The 20,541-nt window shown below is 39.8% G+C and overlaps 1 protein-coding gene across 2 annotated transcripts; it reads right to left on the reverse strand.

The window, feature by feature from the left end:
- Positions 1–1,669: 1,669 nt before the first annotated feature.
- On the reverse strand, positions 1,670–20,418 carry gosr1 (golgi SNAP receptor complex member 1). Of its 2 annotated transcripts, none has more exons than XM_046388912.1 (9): positions 20,263–20,418; positions 19,670–19,781; positions 18,110–18,197; positions 17,464–17,571; positions 17,139–17,230; positions 12,507–12,581; positions 5,531–5,560; positions 2,982–3,064; positions 1,670–2,327 (listed from the first exon to the last, which is right to left on the reverse strand). In XM_046388912.1, exons 1-9 carry the CDS (start codon positions 20,294–20,296, stop codon positions 2,203–2,205), a joined length of 747 nt encoding a protein of 248 aa, XP_046244868.1. In that variant the 5' UTR covers positions 20,297–20,418; the 3' UTR covers positions 1,670–2,202. The 2 variants fall into 2 exon arrangements, with proteins under 2 accessions (XP_046244868.1, XP_046244869.1); XM_046388913.1 differs by lacking the exon at positions 1,670–2,327 and adding an exon at positions 3,662–3,766.
- Between the last annotated feature and the right edge of the window lie 123 nt (positions 20,419–20,541).

The raw sequence follows: 20,541 nt of genomic DNA on the forward strand, positions 1-20,541 counted from the left end.
CATCCATCCATCCATCCATTTTCTATACCGCTTATCCGCCAGATTGACATGAGGATATTTTACAAAAACTGCAGTCTGCTAGCATTTCTGTACTTTTTTTTAATAGTTTTTCTTTGTGAGGAAGGCATCAAACAGAGGGAATGTGGACAAGAAACCAAATTTATCCTCTTCAGTCCATTGAAGTGAGGCTATTTTATTTGGATTCCAGTTGAGAAACAGTCTGGAGCTGTGAGACAAGAACACATTGATGTTTCTCACACGGCTGCCTTGCACAATCCTAAACCCACAACAACAAAGTGGGACTTAAACAAGTCAAACCCAGTCTGTAATCACTCCCATCTCATCTCTGAATACTTTAGTCCCTACCCTCAAATGCACATCACTTTGTGCTCCAGGTGGACTGAAATCAAAGAGGCTCATTGGCTCTGCCAGGTAGACTATATTAAGAAAGATGCAGAAGTCCTGCAGTAGCTGATCAACAAAGCCTGTTTTCATTTCTCTTCAATAGACACCTGCAAGTCGTGCAGCAAAGGCAACGGTGTTGAAGACATTTCACCACCACCACATGAACCTGGTGACTGTCAAGAAAGAAACACAAGTTTAAACCCAAATACTTGAGAGACTTGTGAGATCTGAACACTCATATTTTGATAACTGTGCACTTCTTCACTTTTCTGACTTAAAGATCACAGAGAAAGTCACTGGACATGCAGATATGAATGCAAATAGGACTTCAACTATTGATTCATATGCTGGTTATTTTTATTGATTAATCTCATCTATGACAAGTTTAATGAAATAATCAGTGGTTTCTGATTCATTTTCTCTTGAATTGGCCCAATGATTGTTTCACCTCTAAATGTAAATGAAGTCAGAGCAGGGTGCCCTGGTGGCTGAGGAGGTTAAGGAGCTGACCATAAACCACAGCTTCCATGGTTCAGATCCAGCCAGGGATCTTTTGTTTCATGTAATTTCTCGTCCCTCTCATTTCCTGCTAACCTTCCAATAAAGGTTTAAAAATAATTTTTAAAAAAAGAACAGCTGCAATATTTTTGAGATATGTAAATGCAGCTGTGATCGAAATTTCCTTCATATCTATTTTGCAGTCTCTTCTCTCAGCATAAGTTATTAGACAAACAGTGCCTGTGCCCACACTTTACATTCAGTATGCTCTGGGTCAGGAGGCTTACAGGAGACAGGGAGTAGACAGTCAGTGGCAAAGGAGACCAGGTGTCCTAAGTGGTCCACTGAGTCCTCAGGGGCTCAGTGTAGCAGAGAGGTTACTGCGTGAGGAACTTGAGATATTCAAGTAATATTTAGACTAAATATCCAATCATTTTAGAACACAGAGGATATGCCCATGACTGTAGAAATCTCCTGACTTGCATACGACAGGCAGGATCAGGTGACATTTCACCTCTGTTGCTTTGTGTTGTTGTGACTCCCTTAATGAAGCATTGTTCAATAAATAACATCTGCAGTAAGACATCATCTGGTCTCCTGAAGTCTTTCTTGTACCGAGTCCTTCAGAAAATTTCTCATCAGCAGTAAAAGTAATTATTTTAATGGGCCCTGCTACAGCATCTTGGTGGTTGAACTCACTCAGAAATGGGAAAAGCACAAAAAAATAAAAAAATCGTTCAACAGAAATTATATATTTTGAAAAATACAATATTTGAAATGTTTATTATCTAATAGTGTCACACACCTTTTTGCGCATACTGACATGAATAATTTATTAATTCAAATTTTACAGCCCACAATGAACTAGTCATCCCAATCCATCCATTAAAAAGGATCATTAAACTAAAAATCCTTCCACCTGCGGGGGGGAAAAAAAAAAAAAAAAAAAAGATAAACCACACATTCTCTCAGTCTCTTCACACTTTTCCTCTGTTTCAGTTATCAGTTATCAGTGTAAATGTTTATTATTTTATCTTATTTGAACTTCTGGACCCCCTTCTGTTGTTGGCCAAAGAGCAGCCAACCACCAGCCCTTCATTTGTCCCACTGCTGAATACAAGTTCAGAAGTTCACGTTGACCGAATTTTGTTCCCATCCAACAACTGGACCAACCGAATGTCTTTCTGCTCGGGAGGCTCCAGGGTCCTTCAATCACTGAGCTCAGTCTCCTCGGGGTGCCCATGCTACAAAGAAGCAGATCAGTCCTGCTCCTCATAAGATTTCACCCGGCCGGCACGTTCAGTGGAAAGCATAGAGCAGAAGGAGAATGGTGCACACGCCGATCACCGCGCCCAGGATCAGAGAGTCCCGTCTCTTCCGCAGGTTGATTCGCTGGATGAGATTGTTGATGGTTGGGAAACGATCTAGGCAAAGCCAAAAGTTAAGGAACATCACAAATATTTCAATTCCTGAATTTTACACTGGATTAGGAATAAATTAAGAAAAAAAACTTTTGAAAAGAGAAGCTTTTGCAAGTGACAGGTGCACTATGATAACTAAAGAAACAACTCCTATAAATTAATTAATTATTACCTAACCAATTACATTCTAACTCTTAAGTTCTACAAGAGTAGATCTCCCTTTGGACAACAGGCATGGGTCAAACAAACTGACTGAATGTCATGCAAAACCAACAACAACAACAACAATCTGAAATCTCTCAGAGTTTCATACTGGGTCTTAAAAGTCAAGTCAGCAACTTGAATAAGGATTGGTCTGGAGGCTTTATCGTTAATGTTATAAAGAAGGAGAGTGCTGTTTCATAACCAATATGCCCTTAAATCCCATTCTCAAGCAGCTGCAGCTCTTTATTCACACCTTCTTGCATTGTTTGGTGTGTACAAAATCAGAGGGTCATTTGGGTAACTGACATAGCGACAACTTGGAACATGAATCTATGAAACAGCAACACACAAGCACTGATTTCTTAAGGACTTGCAGTGATTTCATAATGGACTACTTGGCTGCGCAAGTAGCCACACACACAGAACCACGCACATAGGCAACAAAAAGGATACTGGCCAGCGTGTTGACCCTGCTCTGTATGGATTTCAGCATGCCCCTCTGAGAGGTCATGTTCTCCTTGGTCGCCATGGCAATACTAAAAGAAAAAGAGAGAATAAATTGAGAAGTGACGATATACTATACTGCATTGTAGTTATTAGTACTGTAAAGTTCATCTCAGTGAACCCACATATGGTTAGAAATTCATTTCCAAGAGGGAATTGCTTGTTGAGACATCCAGTTTAAATCTATCTATCTATCTATCTATCTATATATATATATATGTATATTACACCATAAAATTGTGGTGCAGGAAAGAATGTATCATCCAAGAAAATACAGTTTCTGTCAGCCAAAACTTGGTAACACATTTCAAGGCACAAACAGGAAATGTGGAGAAAATTACCTGATGATGTTTAATTTAAAATCAGTTGTATTTAAATCATCATTAACAGGTGCGTCTCACTCCAGCAAATCCACAGCTGTCAGTCAAATGAATCAATATGCGAATTAGACTGCAAACATCGTTTGCAAATCTTGGTGTCCTCCTGTGCTACAGGGGAGCGGATCACTCTGGGGTGAAACGCAAGTCATCTCATCACGTTTTCCTTCAGCTCAGTGTGGGTCCCTGCAGTAAGTGTGCGAGTCTCCCCGGCTTGTAGAAGGAAGGTGTAGAATTGCTGTGATATTGTACCTCTCTTGCTCTCAAAGCTGGGCCTCAGCAACTTTCAGTGCAGGAAAGTGCAGCTGGGCAGTTGACAGGAAAGGTTTCAGGCTCTGTGTTTGCCTTCTGTGGCATCTGTTACACACAATAATCAATAGCAGCCACTGAGCCCACTTTTGAATCCTTCACACTGGGAGCATTTGAGTAAAAGAAATGAGCTCCATATAAAAACAATAACTTAAGTACAATGTTGATATGCTTAAAAAAACAGGTGGTGCAGGTGCAACAGTTTTTCTCTTCATTCCAAGTTAACTTTATGTAACTCTTGAACAGGGTGACAACCAGTAAGCACTGGCCACTGGGGACGAACTCCACCCATCCCAGAGTGACAGAGTCCCACAGGAGGCAGGTCAAAACAAGGTAAATGAAATCACCACAGTTGTTTACTCTTCTGGCTGGCAGAGCTGATGAGCAGCACACCTGGAGTATGTGTGTATGTGTGTATATGTGTGTGTGTGTGTGTGTGTGTGTGTGTGTACATGAATGCAGGTAAAGGCAGAATTTGCAGTGTGTAACTAAAAGGGTGTGGGTGAGGCCTTCTCCTGGCAGTCTGCAGTTTTGGCCTGGAGCCGTGTCTTAGGGATCGTGTTCTCCTCACTCAGGGAGAAACACTTTGCTGACTCCAGCAACATCAACGAGCCTTTATGTCAATGTTAACCAGCTCATGAGAATCAGAGCTGGTGGATAAAGATTCTCTCTCACACTCACACACGTATGTGATCAGTGCTTAAAAGGGACACAGACAAGTGGACGAGTGACATGCAACGCAGAGAAAACGAAAATGGGGTTTGAACTGGTTGCCACAGGAGGGCACGGATATAAACGGTAACTTGGTAAATTTTAACTGGCTGCTTTTCCTACAGGTAGCACATCCAAATGAAATGAAACTTTTATAAGTTTGAAATGATAGAGACAGAGAGAAACAACATTAAAAAGTCAATTGATAAAAAAGCAAGGTTCAAAACATGTAAGAAAAAATCTGGTTTGCTGCAGTGCTAATGTGGGGCTGAATTTGAAAGTCGGGTACTGCAGAAGTATGTGGACGTGTTCAGATGAAAACTAATGTACTTTCAGGTTCAGGATTCAATCAAGGCAAATTCAGCGACTACGGTTGGCTGTTTTAACCTACAATGAATCAAACAATCCCACTGCCCTGCTGAGCCTCACAGGTACAGCTTCTACAAAACAGGTAGAAAAACATGATTTCTCAGAAATACAGTTAAAAATATATCACATAAAAATATTTAGAACCACTGATCATAAGACTACATTGTGATTCAATTAGCCAGGCGTCACCCGTGTGCCTATGTAAGGTCATAGCTAAAATAAATCTTTCAAATGCAGAAGTAGAGTGGGACAAAATATGACAGAAAACTGCAGCTCTGGTCACTCCTAATTTGCTTATCAGATGACAAAGGTGGAGGCGTAAAAAAGGGTACTACTTTGTCTTTCAAAGACAAAGAGAGTATACATATGGAGGTCCTATAGTTTGTTTTCTGGTATTGCAGTTCTAAAATGGCAGGTAATGAGACAACTTCATTTCTTGTTGAATTTATTCATTTCCTCACTCGGAGTTAGCACCTCTGCTCTGTACTGACAAATGAAGGATGAGGGGCAATAAACAAGGATCATTTTTCTACAGGTTTACTGCCCCAACTCGACGGTACACGTCAGATCTGACATATCCAGACGCAGTTAAGGTCCATTTTTGCACACACACACACACGAAGGGTTCTGAGTCAAGCTGGTAAATAAGGAAATGGAGAGGGGGTGGGTCGGAGCTGTTACATATGAAAATTTATGTCTTCCCATACGTGCAAGACAGAAAGCAGGTCCTACCTTATTGTGTCATCCATCAGACGGTCCGAACTATAAACAAGAGTGGGAGATGGGGGCAGGGAGATAAAGAGAAAGAAACGTTAGTTACTGACATAAGACAGTGTAGTAAAAGCATGGAATAATAATAAAACATAAGATGTGTGGGTGGTTATCAATATCAGTTTCTGACTGGCAGGGATCAATACTGAATTCTCATTTAATTAACATCTAATTCGCATACAGACACTGACACTAAACCGGATGAGAACTCAATTTGATTTCATGTTGTTTGAGACTGAATTTCCTTTTCTCGTCTCCTTATTAATCTTATCACCTCCCACGTAGTGACTAACCAGTCAGAACACAGCGTAAGGCCATTTGAATCTTCCCACTAACATCAGGGTGTTCTTCTTGTCTTTTGCTTGTCCTAACTGACACAAACAACAGAAGGTCTTTGTCATGTAAGTAAGAAGTCAGTACTAGTGTGACTGTTTAGTAATTTGTTTAGTGCGTCTTCTCCTCACAGAAGACTCACACAATGGGGAAGTTTGGACTAAGTAGTCCCAGAGAGGATTTCACTTCAGAGATCCCGGGGTTTTAGCTTTTGCATAGTTACATAAAAGAGGGAGTGTCAAACGTTTGCTATTGTCCTACAGGGAATATTGAAAGGCGCACACAGACAACCTCTTTTGTTGTAATGCCAGTTTTGTGTCTCAGTTCGCTCATAAACAACAATGCTCTCAGCAGTTTAATCCATGATTGGAATCAATCTGGATAATGTTTCAGAGAACTAAAGGGAAACCAAACAAGTAAAATTGCAAGGGGGTTGAATTTCATTGCTAAACATCCATTCATCAACTCCATATCCTCATTGTCTTTGCTCAATATGTAGTTTCTGTTAGGCCGTTAGCATGCTTATGTATCCTATCCAATCCAATCAGAGTTGTGAGAAGAGATAAGCTCTCATTCTCACACTAATGTTGTCCACACCAAAACTCAAACATCTCCAGCCTTTCCTTAAAGTCTTCTCTTTATACCTCAACTTGACCACCACTTTTACTTTAACCAATACTCTTCGTGGTTCACTATTTGGAAAAATGAAGAACCAAGCCAAAGGGAGCTTTTAAACAATTAGCGTTAATGAATTGGGACAAAGTTGTGTGCAGATGTGCCCCAATAAACAACACTTTTGTCACAACAGCCATTTTGACCTTTTCCTTCTGTGAAAAAGGCAACATCTAAAACTGATGCTCTATACCTACTTTAAGTGTGTGAGACATTCATATATTCTGCACTTCTTTTTACTTTGGCTTTATGGCAGCGTCACATCGCTTTTTATCATATCACTTTGTGTGAAAGTATTTTTATTTACATTCATTTTATCATGTGGTAAACTGGCAAAACAAGATGGACGAGTGTGTAGTTCTCCTTAAATTCTCCCTCTGCACTGCAGGTTTTATTCTGAGGGGAAAACTTACCATGAGGCCCTGTATATGCACATGCATCGTTGGCAAGTATGCGTGCTGACAGTTTTTTTCCATTTAACAGATGCTGGACTGCCTTAAAATGAGTTTCAAAGACCTGGTCTATCAAAAATTATGCATCTTAGGTAAAAGGAACTTAATAATCTCTGAAGAATGTGAATAATGGCAGAAGGAGCAGTGAAAAGCTCAAAAAGCAAACAGCTAAACTCAAGCTTGGATTCAGGCAAGCCAAAAATGATTATTTGATTGTAGTATTAGAACTACAAACACAGGTAATACCATCAAGAGCGTCTAACTACTCTGAGGCTGGTTTTGCCAATGACTTGCAATGTTAGTGTCCTTGTGGTTGCAGAGGGGTAAAACAGGAATGACTGGCCATTAAAGCTACATGAGTTTATCCTCATTAGTCTGATTTCTTCCTGCTGCTGAATTATGTTTTGGACTAATTTAACAAAGTTCCGATGTGATTTTTGTCACAAACAAACAAAATCATTTTTCATTCTAATCATTTGGTGAAATGGTTCGGTAACTGGCGCAAAATTGAGAGTGAAAGTCACAACTGATGAACACTGTAATCATGGGTAGTTATAATGCAAAGCACAGTCCAGGCTTTTTCAGTCTCAAAACAAATGTCATTTCAAAAATCTTACAAACTCAATATTTTTATTTGATTATTATTTTAAGTAGAATGTGGTGGGCGAAGGAGAGACGTCCACGTGAGGCTGATCATAAACGATCAGAGAAAAAGATATCACGGTGGACAGAGAAAACTGACAGACAAAGAAAAGCAAAACGATACATTCTGTCTGCCCACAGTGTTCAACTGATAACTCATGAGCTGAACAGCGGAAGAGAGAGGGGTTGCGAGCTGAGGCGAGCCTTGATTCATGGAGTTTTTATAGCAGAGATAAGATGGGGCCAAAGATTTATGCTTTGTTCCCCCCATAATCAAGCTGCTGCTGCTGCTGCATTGGTGTGGTTAATTGTGCCATCACATTCATGTATATGTGGTTTCGGGTTTGAGATGGGTTCTTTCCGTTTCCCCTGATCATTGGTGTTTTGCTGCAGTCATTAAATCGCTCATTAGCTCAGAGCGAATTGCCTTTTCCAATATGATGAAGCAACTCACCCTGCCCACATGCTTTCATGCTGTCTTGCCAGTCACACATGCACACAGAAATGGACAGACTACTTAATGTTCACATGAATGTGTCCATATTTTTTTGTTTGCATTCAGAACTGCTACAACCAGTAGTAAAAATGAAGCCTAAATGACTACAAAGGATTTATCAAAGTGATTGATTGCTGTTGACTCATCAATTATTCTGAGGAAATACTTGACAGCAAACTTCTGAGAGAATTGCCCTGTCTGGCTGGCTTTTAGAGCAATATGGGGGCAACTAACAGAATCAGCCAGGTGAAATGAAATTAATTACTTTGCCTATGAAACGGTCTTGTAAATCTCGGTAATTGTTGCAGAAAGCAACTACTGCATCAGTAAAAAGAAAAAGTGAGCACAAATCAGAGCTCAGAGGTGACTCAAAATCCAACTGATACACACTCAAGCTGCCATTCACAAAGACTTCGATGCCAATTAATATAAAACCAAGCATGAGAAAGATGGCAAAAACTTGAACTGCTAAACTCTAAAGTAAATCTGTAGTAATTAAGGACTAAGGAGCTACTGGCCCTCTAAATCTTCTGAACTGAACTGTTTGGATTCCTGTGGTGAAGCAGCGAGAGCAGGCCGGTACTTTATCCTGAATCCTACCAGCTCTCCTCTGCTGAATACATAAGCATATCAGGGAATCGGCAGCTCTCATCAGATTTCCTAAAGCATGCAACAGGCCAGGAAAATAAAAGTGGTGGTCTCATACTTGCGGAAAAGGAGCGACAAGGAGAGAATTAATTCTCTAAACAGGCTTTATTTGTTTTGTTTATGTTTTCAACTCGCACATTAATATTGTTTTCAACTTCTGTTTCAGTTCTAAGTACTTTCACAATGAAAGTGAATATCATGAGGCATGATTTTTTTTTTTTAACATCCTTTCTTTTGTGTTTTCTGAGCTTTCACACCATGAATAAAAAGTAACAACAAATCATTTTGAGCAAAACAAACATCACGGTCACAACTCTAAATGACAATAGTGGACTTGTTCATTGTTTTTCTCATCACCCAGTATTATATGGCAAAGGACCCAAACTTCTAAAGTTAACGTGACAGAAATGACTTGTGATGAGTAGCCTCGATTGCCCCCCTGTGCAGCCTTCTTTGTGGGATTTATGGACGAGGAACTGAAGTCATTATATTCACTTGTAAACAAGGATAGCAGGGACCAAGAACCTCTTCACAATTTGGGCCTAGAGACTCATCGAACCAAGGTAATCAGGAAAGAGCAACACTGCTTTAATAAACATTTGTGAGCTCAGATGGCCTGCGACAGCATGCAGTGCCCGGAAGTGATCCAGCCTTGGAGGCAGAGGATTATTGAGTTCAACTGCATGCAAGGCCAATGGAAAAATGTAAGTTCATGAGAAGAGACACAGTACAGGAGTTCACTTTATGAATCTACAGAGTGAGGACAAAAAAAAGCAACTGGAGGAACACTACAGAAAAAAGTGAACATCCTGGTGTGGACCACTGCTGTCCAAAAAAAAATAATAATAATAATAATCCTCTGTTAGACAGGAAGTCCTTGTCAGAGTGACCACTACCATTAGAGCTATTCCAACATGAACTTTTAATGAACCTGCCCCTCCTTCCCTCTAGTTTATTCATGAACACTGATCTTTACGGCAAAGAGATATGGAATAGCAGATACACAGAAGACCAAGGGATGAGCTAAACTTACAGACGGCTACAGAAATATCTACAGCACTTATAACTAAACAACATCAAGTTAAAAGTTAATCAACATTTAGCATGTGCTGTACATCTGCTCCTGGCTTCCTCACATCCAACCAGCCTGTACACCACAGGCTGCTGCTGTCCACCTAATATTATCTCGTCACGTAATGTGCAGGCAGGTCTGGCTGATGTAAAGAGGATACTGTTTTAAAGATGGTTTCATTAGGTTCTGTTGAGAATAAATGCCAGCTGGCAACTTTCATTCGAAAGTGATGAGTCTTGGCTGTTCTGTTTGGAAATGTCGGGACCATCACTTGCCAAAACATTATAGACTCAAACTCACTAATACTACACAATGCCCCCTATACTGTTTTATTTGAGTTTATACAGATCATACATTACATTATATACACTAAAACTATTGCAAAGACATACTCGTGATGGCTCACTCACCAAAGGTAAAAAGCCAAGGGCATAAAACATGGTTTTAATCACAAGCTGAGCTACAAAGACATCTCCACAACGCCTCTCTCTAACAGGCTTTGAGTATTAACAGAAAACATCTCAAAAAGGTAATGTTGCATAAGGGACACCTCACTATTCGTAAAACTGTCTTTTGTAAAGAGAGCATCACAGACTGTAATGCATCAGAAAGTGATTTTAACTTGAGTTTCTCCTCTTTATCAAGTATCTCTGCTTTGGCCCCACTGAGACTTCAAGACCATCGCACTGGCCACTAACACATTTTAGCCCTTTTCTCTTAAGGCCCTCTTTCCTGTGTTATGGCTCTAATAGGACCAATCAAGTGTAACTCAATCCTCATCTCCAATCTCCTCTTTCCCTTCCCATCTTTGTCAATGGTTTGGGGGAAGCCCTCTAATATGGGCTGTGGTTTAACGAGATAATTTCATTATTGATATGCCGATCAATTATGCTGGATTGGCACAAGGGCTTGAATGCTGGGAGTGCATGTGGCTACAGGATGCCAGAAGAGGTTCATTACAATGTGTCGTAGCCAGTCCTGTTCTCATTTCACATTTCTAAGATTATTTTAATCATCTGTATTCAGTCTGGATATTTGGAGCCCAGTTCGAATAAAAGAGAAAAGAAAGGGTATATCATATTATCATTTCTTGAAAAACTACTTATCTAGGAAAAAAAAATCTTTCTTCACTCAGAATATAAAGAAGGTAGACATCAGACACCTGTAACCATATGAATCAATCTTTAGGACCAAAAGAAGGATTCGCTCTCTCTCTCTCTTCTGTCTCTGCTCTAGTACATTCATTCACTGAAGCATGCACATGGATCTCTTCTAGTTGTGTGCAACTTCACACATTATTGGAATATTTATGTGAATACACTGACAGAATGCTGACAAGGAATGACAGGTGGATCAGATCAGGAACATCTGCAGGCAAAGCCAAACAAAGTACCTCTCAAGTCCCTTTCCTGTAAACCATTAAAGGCATCTGCAATGAATTGCTAATAACAATCACAATAGCATTTATAAAAAAAAATGTTTTAATATTATAGATTTAATAATAATGTTTAATTTTTAATTTAGTTATTCTATTTGGCAGAATTGTATTTTAAAGATGTTCATGATGTTGACTTCCTTTTATCATTTCATAAACTGAGAGATAAACCATGTCGTGTCAGCTGAGCTAAAGGCTGTTTTGAAATGAATTAAGAGGTCTTGATGGGGAATAATTGAGGCATTATGCCTTTGAGGGGTTGAGACAGGAAACAAACATTTGTCCAAAGAGAGAATCAATCAGCTTTGTATGCGATCATCGAGCCTGAGCAATGTTAAAAGCTCTTCTGCGGTTTATTTGTGCTTTTTTCTTTTTCTTTTTTTTTTTTTTATGGATTGTGTGTGTGTGTGTGCCCTGCTGACATCCAATTTTACTTTCCACACAGGATGCTTCTCACACCCAGGTACACACATAGAGATTTCAAAAACTTTACTCCCTCATGCTGTTCTGCAGAGCTTGAAAGTCAGCCAAATGATAGTAGGACACTAATGAGGCTGCTGGCAGATGACTGTTTGACCTACACTGTCAGTATGAAACTCTGCTTAACTTTACAGCTTTAAATTGTGGTTATGCAACAGAGTAGAAAACTTGTTTCAGGAATTTGCTTACTTGATAAAACAATAAAACCATTGCCCCCGCACACACCCAAAAGCCTGGCACTGTCGATATCTTCTTCAACAAGGCAAAAAAATATGCCTGAACTAGCCAGGAAAGCACTCAGATTTGATCTACATTTTTCTCTATCCTGAGTTATGCGACAAACTCTAGATTAATGAATGCAACATCAAAAAAAAAATGTAAAAAGTTGCTTCCCAAGTGCTATAGAGTGAAAGTGCAAAGAGATAAAGTGCCAAGGGGTGCCAGAGCTTAACAAGCAAATATGAGCAACCAGAGCAAATCCAAAGGGCTGTGCTGCACCACCACAATGATTCATCCCCTCTTCGATATCTGGAAAGCTGCTTCACCAGTAAAGGCTTTACAGCTCTGGAAAAATGGCTAACTATATTCTAATAATTCTATATTCTAATTCTAATAAACATCCTTAAAAACTCTGTTCTGAGTGAATGAAAAAGTTGGATTCACTTCAAATTCCTTAAAACGTGGCAAAGACAGGGATGTGAACTTACTTTCTCAGGTGCTCATGTTCCTTTAGAAACAGCTCTGTTCTTCTGTTGTTGACCCCGGAGCCACTCTTGTATGTCCTGAAAACAACACACAGGATAAAGAAGTAAAAAGTCTGTCCATTTGAATAAAGTCACAAATCAATTAAAGTTGTGTAACACGATATCTGAAAAGAGTCAGTGAGCGAGATTGTTTGCAACCAGCAGCCATGAAACAAAGAGAGTAATTCTTATCTTTCAAGTCTGTTTCCTATTGTGTCTAAGTCTCACCCAAGGAAATGTCTCATTCCTCTGGGCACATGAAATTTGAATGTCTCCAGCACAGCCCTGCTGCTCAGAGGAGTGAAATGCTCTGACACGGTGACACATATCATCATACAGCACAGCAGGTCCCATTCTTCACAAGATGGGCATTCTTCTTCTTCCTAGCACACTGTACAAACCCCCATTCAGGTTTCCAGCATCGACTTCATGCAACAACTCAACTGAGAACAAGATTTACCCTTGAGTGGAGCAAAAGATAGAAAAAACGAAGTTTTATTTCTCTGTCATCTCACTTTAATAACAATCTGAAACCGTCAGTGGTAAAAAAAAATACGCATTTGTAGTGGATTGACGGTGTGCAATTGCCCAGAAAAATTGTATTGCAACATATTTTGCAGGCTGCCAGCTGCAGCACTCTCACTCAATATTGGGAAAATAGGGTCCAGGGTGATAAACAGCGAAGTTACCCTTTAACTGACAGCAGACAGCCTTGAGCCTGACCATTGGCTGTAGCCTTTGCAGTATATATAGTGCTAATGACCCTTCTCTGTTCAGAGAAAGAGCTATTTGAATGGCTACATATTTAGTGAAGTTTCTCATCACCTTTTCTCTTCCTCATCCAGAGACAGTTCACTGTCTATGGTTAAGATGTCTGTCTGGCAAATTCTTCCCACATAACTTTAGGGACCTGCTGGTGTGGTAAAAGGCCTTGCTCATGGTGAAGAGAAGCTATGCTGCAAACACACATGGCTTACAGCTCTTTATCTAACTAGCTCACCTGGACTACTACTTCTTTTACTAATCCTTGGGATATTTAATCTAATCCACTAACAAAAGTCCAGGTGTAATTGCTGTGTAGACCAATTTTTATCAGTGATTGAAAGCAGAAGAAAATGCTCAGTTTGCATTAGTATCAACTTAACACAGCAGCAGTATGGATGCAGCAGATCAGAAAACACGCTATCGGTTGTTTGAAAGTCAGAGTAAGATGGCAGGAGAGGAACAAACCATGTCATGTTACACCTCAGCTTTTACAACACTGAGAGAAAGCAAAATGTTAAAAATATAGACATTTCTCTGATGAATGACCCCATACGTCAAGCCAAGTCATTTATTGCAACACTATTTCGAAGAACTGTTCCTAAGCAGGGCCAACCTGGGTCTCCCCTGCTATGAAGGAGCAATGGAAATTGGCAAAAAAATTACCAAAAATCACAGCTCTGCGTGACCCAAAACAGCTACAAATGAGCTAGAACATGGACAATGACTCAAAGCGGGCGGGTAGTCCAGAGACTTACAATTCTTATACTACTCACTGCATTAGCTATGTAAGAGACCAATGATTCATCCAAATACTGATACTATGCAATCTCAAGTTGATAAAGGAGCAGAAATAGTGTGCTTTATTACTAAACTCTGTGGTAGCAAAGCAGTCAAAGTTAATGGGCGGGTTGTTATACCACTCACAGAGCTAACACATCACATCCATTCTCCAGCTCTAGCTATCAGCATCTCTGACCAGCTGGCTTCTCTCCTGGGTTTCTGGTCATTTACCACAGCCCCACCCTCCTATTGGGTGACAACGAGATAAAAAGCAGGAGTGGAGGGAGGAACTGGAAAACACAAAGAGTATGTGCACACATATACCATTAAACACACCAGCAAACCCACCCAGCAAACTGTGAGCAGTCCAAAACATATGTGCCCAATTCGTCCCCAGTGCACCATCCAAAGCTGCTAGATGAAAACACTATATTCACTGTGTGCACCACAGAGCACAAGCTGGTTGCCCCACCAGGAGAGCTGATGCCTTTGTGGAGCTAGAATAGCCTGTACTGACAGCCAGCTTCATCACTCCAGCAAGGCTTTTTAAAAGGGCACCAATGTAAATCAAGGCTAGCTGTCAATTTTGTTGCTGACATTTAGAATGAAAGCGGGAGCAGAGCGAGTGTTCGGTCTGAGCTCAGCTCTGCTCCATTCTGCTGTTATGAATGGTGCAGCTGTGTGCACGCTTCAGAATATGTTCTGCTTACAGAGCCTGCATGCACGTTATAAGATATTGATACAGTGTTTGATAAATTGTCATGCTACTCATTTGTGTGGTTGCATAAATTAGAAAGCGTGCACTATTTCTTTTAATCAGTATGGATTTTTTTTTGAGTGTGCAGTGTAAACAACATGGACACACAAACATCTACAGTGAACAGCATACTCGTTGGGTTTACTCCATGCCAAAGATCTCTACTGCCCTCTACTGAAAAAAGCAAGAAAAAGCTGCAACAGAGACATCCATCACTGTGTTAATGGAATGAAAGCCTCCAACAGCGGATGCAAATTTGAACCTATTTCAGACTTTTGTAAAAGTCAAAAATAAGTCAAAATATTGTGCCCTTGCTTTTGTGATTTAAGCATTGCCATAAAGGAAATGTAGTTTATCTGCGATAAGTAAACTGAACATCTTGTCGATCCTAAAGGTGATCTGATCTGTGAATCAAAACTGTGATATGTGAAATGTTACTTTTTTGGGGTTTTTTTTTTTGCCACACAGCAATTTTCACTGTTCTGGAAAACAACCGCTTCACGTTTCCTGTGTTCCTCAGAAAATGCATTAAAGACAAGGCAGCTCCAAGAGACCAAGTCTTGAAAAATAATAAGGCAGCCTTCCAGCCCTCCAGGATACAGCTTCTCTCATATATTCTGAAGGTCTATTTTATCACATTCCCAACAGTAAAGGTCAGTGAAGGAGGTTAGGGACGTAACACTCTTCAAAAGAACTTCTCTCATGTAAAGCATCCACACTCCACATCTCACCGCACTGCACGTAACAGCAGCACTTATAATTCCTCTACCTGTAAGCTCAGATGGTTGCCTCATTAGCAGCCCTTGGGCACATTAGTCATCATTAGGCTAAGCACTCGCTCATTGCTATGCATTGATTTGATTCATTAGCACTGAGCCCATTAGCTGACCCTCAGTGGCACTCCTTAGTAAGGTGATTTAATGAAAAGAAAGCGAACTGTTGCATGTGGTGCCAGACCTCTCAGGATGTTACTGAGTAGAAACACAGCTCAAATTTGACAGTTTATGAGCAGCTGCGACTACAAATTATCATTAGGTAATACTGGTATGGTGGTGCATTTACAGGAGTAGCTCTAACAAAGTTCAACTTTGTTCATTTACACATAAAAGAAGGAGGCTGTTGAGGGTATACTGATTTGCCACAATATCAATACTGGCCATCACATGTTCATTGTTTTTAAGGAAATGATTTTGGATTTAGCAAACTGATTCTATACAGAGCTAACATGAAAAGACACAAAATGTCAAATGTGTCAAGTCTGGTATTTCAAAATTAAAATCACACTGTCATAGACGGTGAGCTGCACAGCTTGAAAGATCTGTGTAATGAGCTCAAGTATGTTTGCTAAGAAAGTCAATTTCTTGTAGCGCTGCCATGATGAATCGATCCAAAAACAAAAATTAGTTGCCAATTTTTGCCAACTATGTTGGTAATCCATTCTTTGTCATTTGTGATAGCAAATGAAGACAACACTTGAAAACATACAAGGTAGCCTGTACAACAATTGACAGCCTGTTTTATATCCCCCCCAAATCAAATGTATAGAAGTGTATAGAAGTCTATAATTGCACACTTATTAAATTTTACATTTTTAAGGGTAAAAACAAATGAGAATTAAAAGAATCACAATATTTAGCAATAAGAGGACTGACAACCTTCCATGGACTTTTCATTATGACAACTTCATGAGATCATGAAATCAAGTGACTGTGAGGCCTACGGAACACATAGGACTGATATCCGCATGCTATCTGCCTACCAGCTGAATGAAGGGGGATCAATAGGAATCCTGTCGTGCTCACCATATGCTCTCTGCTGTGTCTTACAGATCAATAAGCAATTCCATGAAAGAGTCACGGTCTGGAGGAGTTTCCATCTCATTTAAATACACTGCCTCACAACTGAGACAATCTGAGGAGAGGACACTTTCTCAATACAAGGCACTGAAAAGGTTGTAAATCTTCTCTCTCGGCTATCATTTGTCAAGAGCATGGCAAGTGGGAGTCAAGGTTCAACTGTGCCTCCAAGGTCTACAACACAGATGCACTGTGAATAATGCTCTGCAATTTTTATTCCTCCACAGCTGCTAAGGCCAAACACGAGCAATGTGTCACATGATAATACTATTTGTTTTGGATGAACTACCACGTACAGCTTCATGTGAGCGAGACAATAACAGACTGTGTATCAACAGTTCGAAGCACTAAAAGTGTCTTTATAATGTGAATGATAAACTGTAGAGATCACAAATACACAGTCAAATTAATCATAAAGTGGTGTGACTGGGTACTCACTCAATGTCTTTCCGGACAGACCCTAGCAGGTCTTCCCTTTCCCGAATTGCCAAGAAGTTACCTTTGGTTTTGTGGTATTCATGTGTGTAATCCTATAAAGAAACAAACAAAAGTGAAAAAGGGTTGGAGGAAGCACAAATAGCAAGAGGACAAAATGGAAACATTTAATGTAAAAGTGATGTTCTGCAGTGAACTGAGTATTCACATTCACCACACTGGCATTTTACATAAAACACAAAATACAAAGAAAGACATATAAAGAGTACAAAAAGCAGATAAGCAAGAAGAAAAAAAGACAAAAAATGAGAGGAATAAGAGGGCAAACCTGAAGGATGTCTCTGTGTCTCTGAAGTGTGTGCATGAGAGCAGCATTGAGAGAAGCCGTGCCCGGGGTGTTGGTGTACTCCGCCATCTTGTCATTCACTGCTGTTAGCTGACAGAGAGATGGAAAATGAATAAATGAATGGATAGATGGATGGATGGAAAAGACATCAAGGAAACCAGGAGATCAGCAAATGAGTTGAAGGTCCACACAGAGTCTCAATACAACAAGCTGCATATGCAAAACACAAATGGAGGATGTACACTTTATATTTTATCCTTCACACCAAAAGATACAAGATATTACAGACATGAATACATACAAACCTTTTGTGATCAGTATTTCTAAATATTGCTATTATAATGCAGCTGTTGTTTCTGACTTACAACTCACAGTTAAATTTTATTCTTCTGTTATGAACTCTTGTTCTTCATGGAGTAATTGTCCCAATTAAAAAGTATCACAAATCTTATATGTTTAAGAAAACACATTTAAACATTCTAAGATCCAGTGCAAACCATGAAGAGAAGTGGAGCCTACAGCCTCCTATTTCCTTGATGAAAGACAAGAGCCTTGGCATAATTGCTGTTGTCATTACAGTCTTTTTGCTGGCCTTTCACAAGCCACTGGCCCGTGATAATTTACTTACTTTGGCCAGCAGCTGCTCAATCTCCACAGACATGGTGTCAAACATCCTGTCCTGGGTAGAGTTGTTTAGTAGTGGGGTGGTGTCTGACCTTGAGAAGGAAAAACAAAGAATGGAAAACAATTAGACAAATTAAAGTTGTTTGCATGTCTTTTTTTTTTTTTGTTTAACCTTTACAGGTTTCTCATGCCTGAATATTAGAAAAATATTCTGGTACTGGTATGAGCTGTTAAATTAAGTGTAAAACTTGATATTAAAGGGTTATTGATTGTGTGAAGGTTCTTGTGCACTTGGGTTCCAACTGTGTAAGTTACATGAAAACATTTTAAAGCAGAAGGTTAAGTCCAAATGAGAATAACATATATCATAAACTAATGCTTAATCAAAAATTACTCAAAACTAACTTTCACTGGTACAGTTCATTTAAAATGTTTTATTAACACCGTCGCCATAGCAACAATTCCTCCAGAGAATAGACACTACTCCCCCTCTATTATACTCAGATTTTCAAGTGTGATTGACAAGTCGTCATCAGGAAGCATCAGCAGAAATATACATTGGTTGTTGGCAACAAAAATCTTCTATATACAGATGAGTAAGGGTGGGCAATGTGGCCAAAAAAATGGCATTAAAATCTATTTGATTCTACTCACGATTCCACAATCTAAATTACTTAACCTTTATTCTCAATTTGTAATGTTTGTTTCTCGTCATATTACGTTCCAGAATCAAAATTTAAAGGTTTGCTACATCTACAAGTAATTCTTACAGCTTGCAAGTAGTGGCTAAATTGCCAGTAGAAACAAGTGTGTACTGATATAATAACAGGATCTCGATAGGGAAGTTCCTCTTCGCGTGCATCCTTTCTTGGATATTATAGCCAGTGAATAACAGACACAGATGGTATGGATTCAATGTGTTATTCATAGAAACTTCCTTCCTGCAGCCAACACTTTCCTGTGTTGGCAAGCCTCCACCCGAATACCAAGGCCATCTGATGACTATAGCTTAGGCCACATTTGCATCTTCATGGTCCTTGAGATTGTTAAATAAATGCTAGAAAATTTTTCATGCAAATTTTATTTTTTATAAATGCAACCGCGGTATTAATTTTTTGATAATCCTTTGGCTTTTAAAATGTCAACAAATGCCATCACTACTTCCAAGACCACAAGGCTGCCTCTTATTCCTTATCCTGGTCATCAATCCAAAACCCTATAATATCCAATCACTGTCATATCTGATAAAAGCAAATCCTTACTTTTGAGAAACTGAAATCAGAAAAAGTTGGAATTTATGCTTTTGACTGTCAAATCAAAAGAACTCAACCTAACAATCCCATTCAGGGCAAATGTGTTTTTGCCTTGATGTACCTGGTAGTCAGAGATCTGTTTGATCGGCTGGGTGTACTTTTAATTACCTGTGTAGTCTCCAGTCAAGCTACCCTTGCCTCATTGCTTCTAAATATCCTATGACTTCTATGACTATGAATTTACATAAGGGTTTTTGACTCTGCGGGTGCGAAAAACAAACAATAAAGATAAAAAAAATAAGCAAACGTACGTGTCTCCTCGACGTCCATCCCTGGAGCTGCTGTAGCTGGTGCACAGTTTACTGAAGGAGACTAACTTCAGGTCAAGTTCATTCTCCAACTGTCTGGCCTGTTTTCGCAGATCTGAAACACAGACACACATACAGAGAGAGAGAGAGAGAAGGGCAAAACATTTCACTACTTAACAACAGCTCGTTTCATTACCTTATTTTTCATTTTTGATTACCAAAGCCAAAACAGTGGCAACGTTACTACAGCAACGCTTATAAACTTGTAACATGGTTGAGCTGAAAGAGCATGTTTCCTAATGACATGACATCCACCGAGGGAGAATGAATACAACGCATTCAGCAGCTGACATAGCTGCCTACTCGATAAACCGTTTACAGTGGCGACACAGGTTCAGCAGCTTAAGGAGTAACGTTAACTTTCATGGTGACATGTTAGCTAGCTAGTTGTTGTACAGACGCGTATGTTTAAATCGTGGTTATTTAAGGCAAACGGGCCGACAATGATAAAAAAAGGGTTGACATTATGAATATTACACTAAGTGTGGGTGCCAACTACCGTGAACTGTATATCGAGTCAAATTTTGCTCTCTTACCTTCCCAGTAGTTGCTGCTTCCTATTCCTGCCATCTTTGTTGCTCTGGGACGTCACCAATTTCCGGGGTGTGTCACGTGTCAGGAGAAGACGTCCGCTTACGAACAGCTGTAGAGTATCTATCGCACTCAGCTGAGCCTCACGGGCAATTTGTCCACACGTAGCAGCCCCAGTTATATAACCAGCGCCCCCTAGAGACCATTTAGGGTTTCTACAATAGGGTTTTTGAAGCGCTTCCACTAACATGACCCGGATGACTACATCGATACAATTGGGTTTC

This window comes from Scatophagus argus, chromosome 5 (assembly GCF_020382885.2).
Source record: "Scatophagus argus isolate fScaArg1 chromosome 5, fScaArg1.pri, whole genome shotgun sequence".
Taxonomy (NCBI): domain Eukaryota; kingdom Metazoa; phylum Chordata; class Actinopteri; family Scatophagidae; genus Scatophagus; species Scatophagus argus.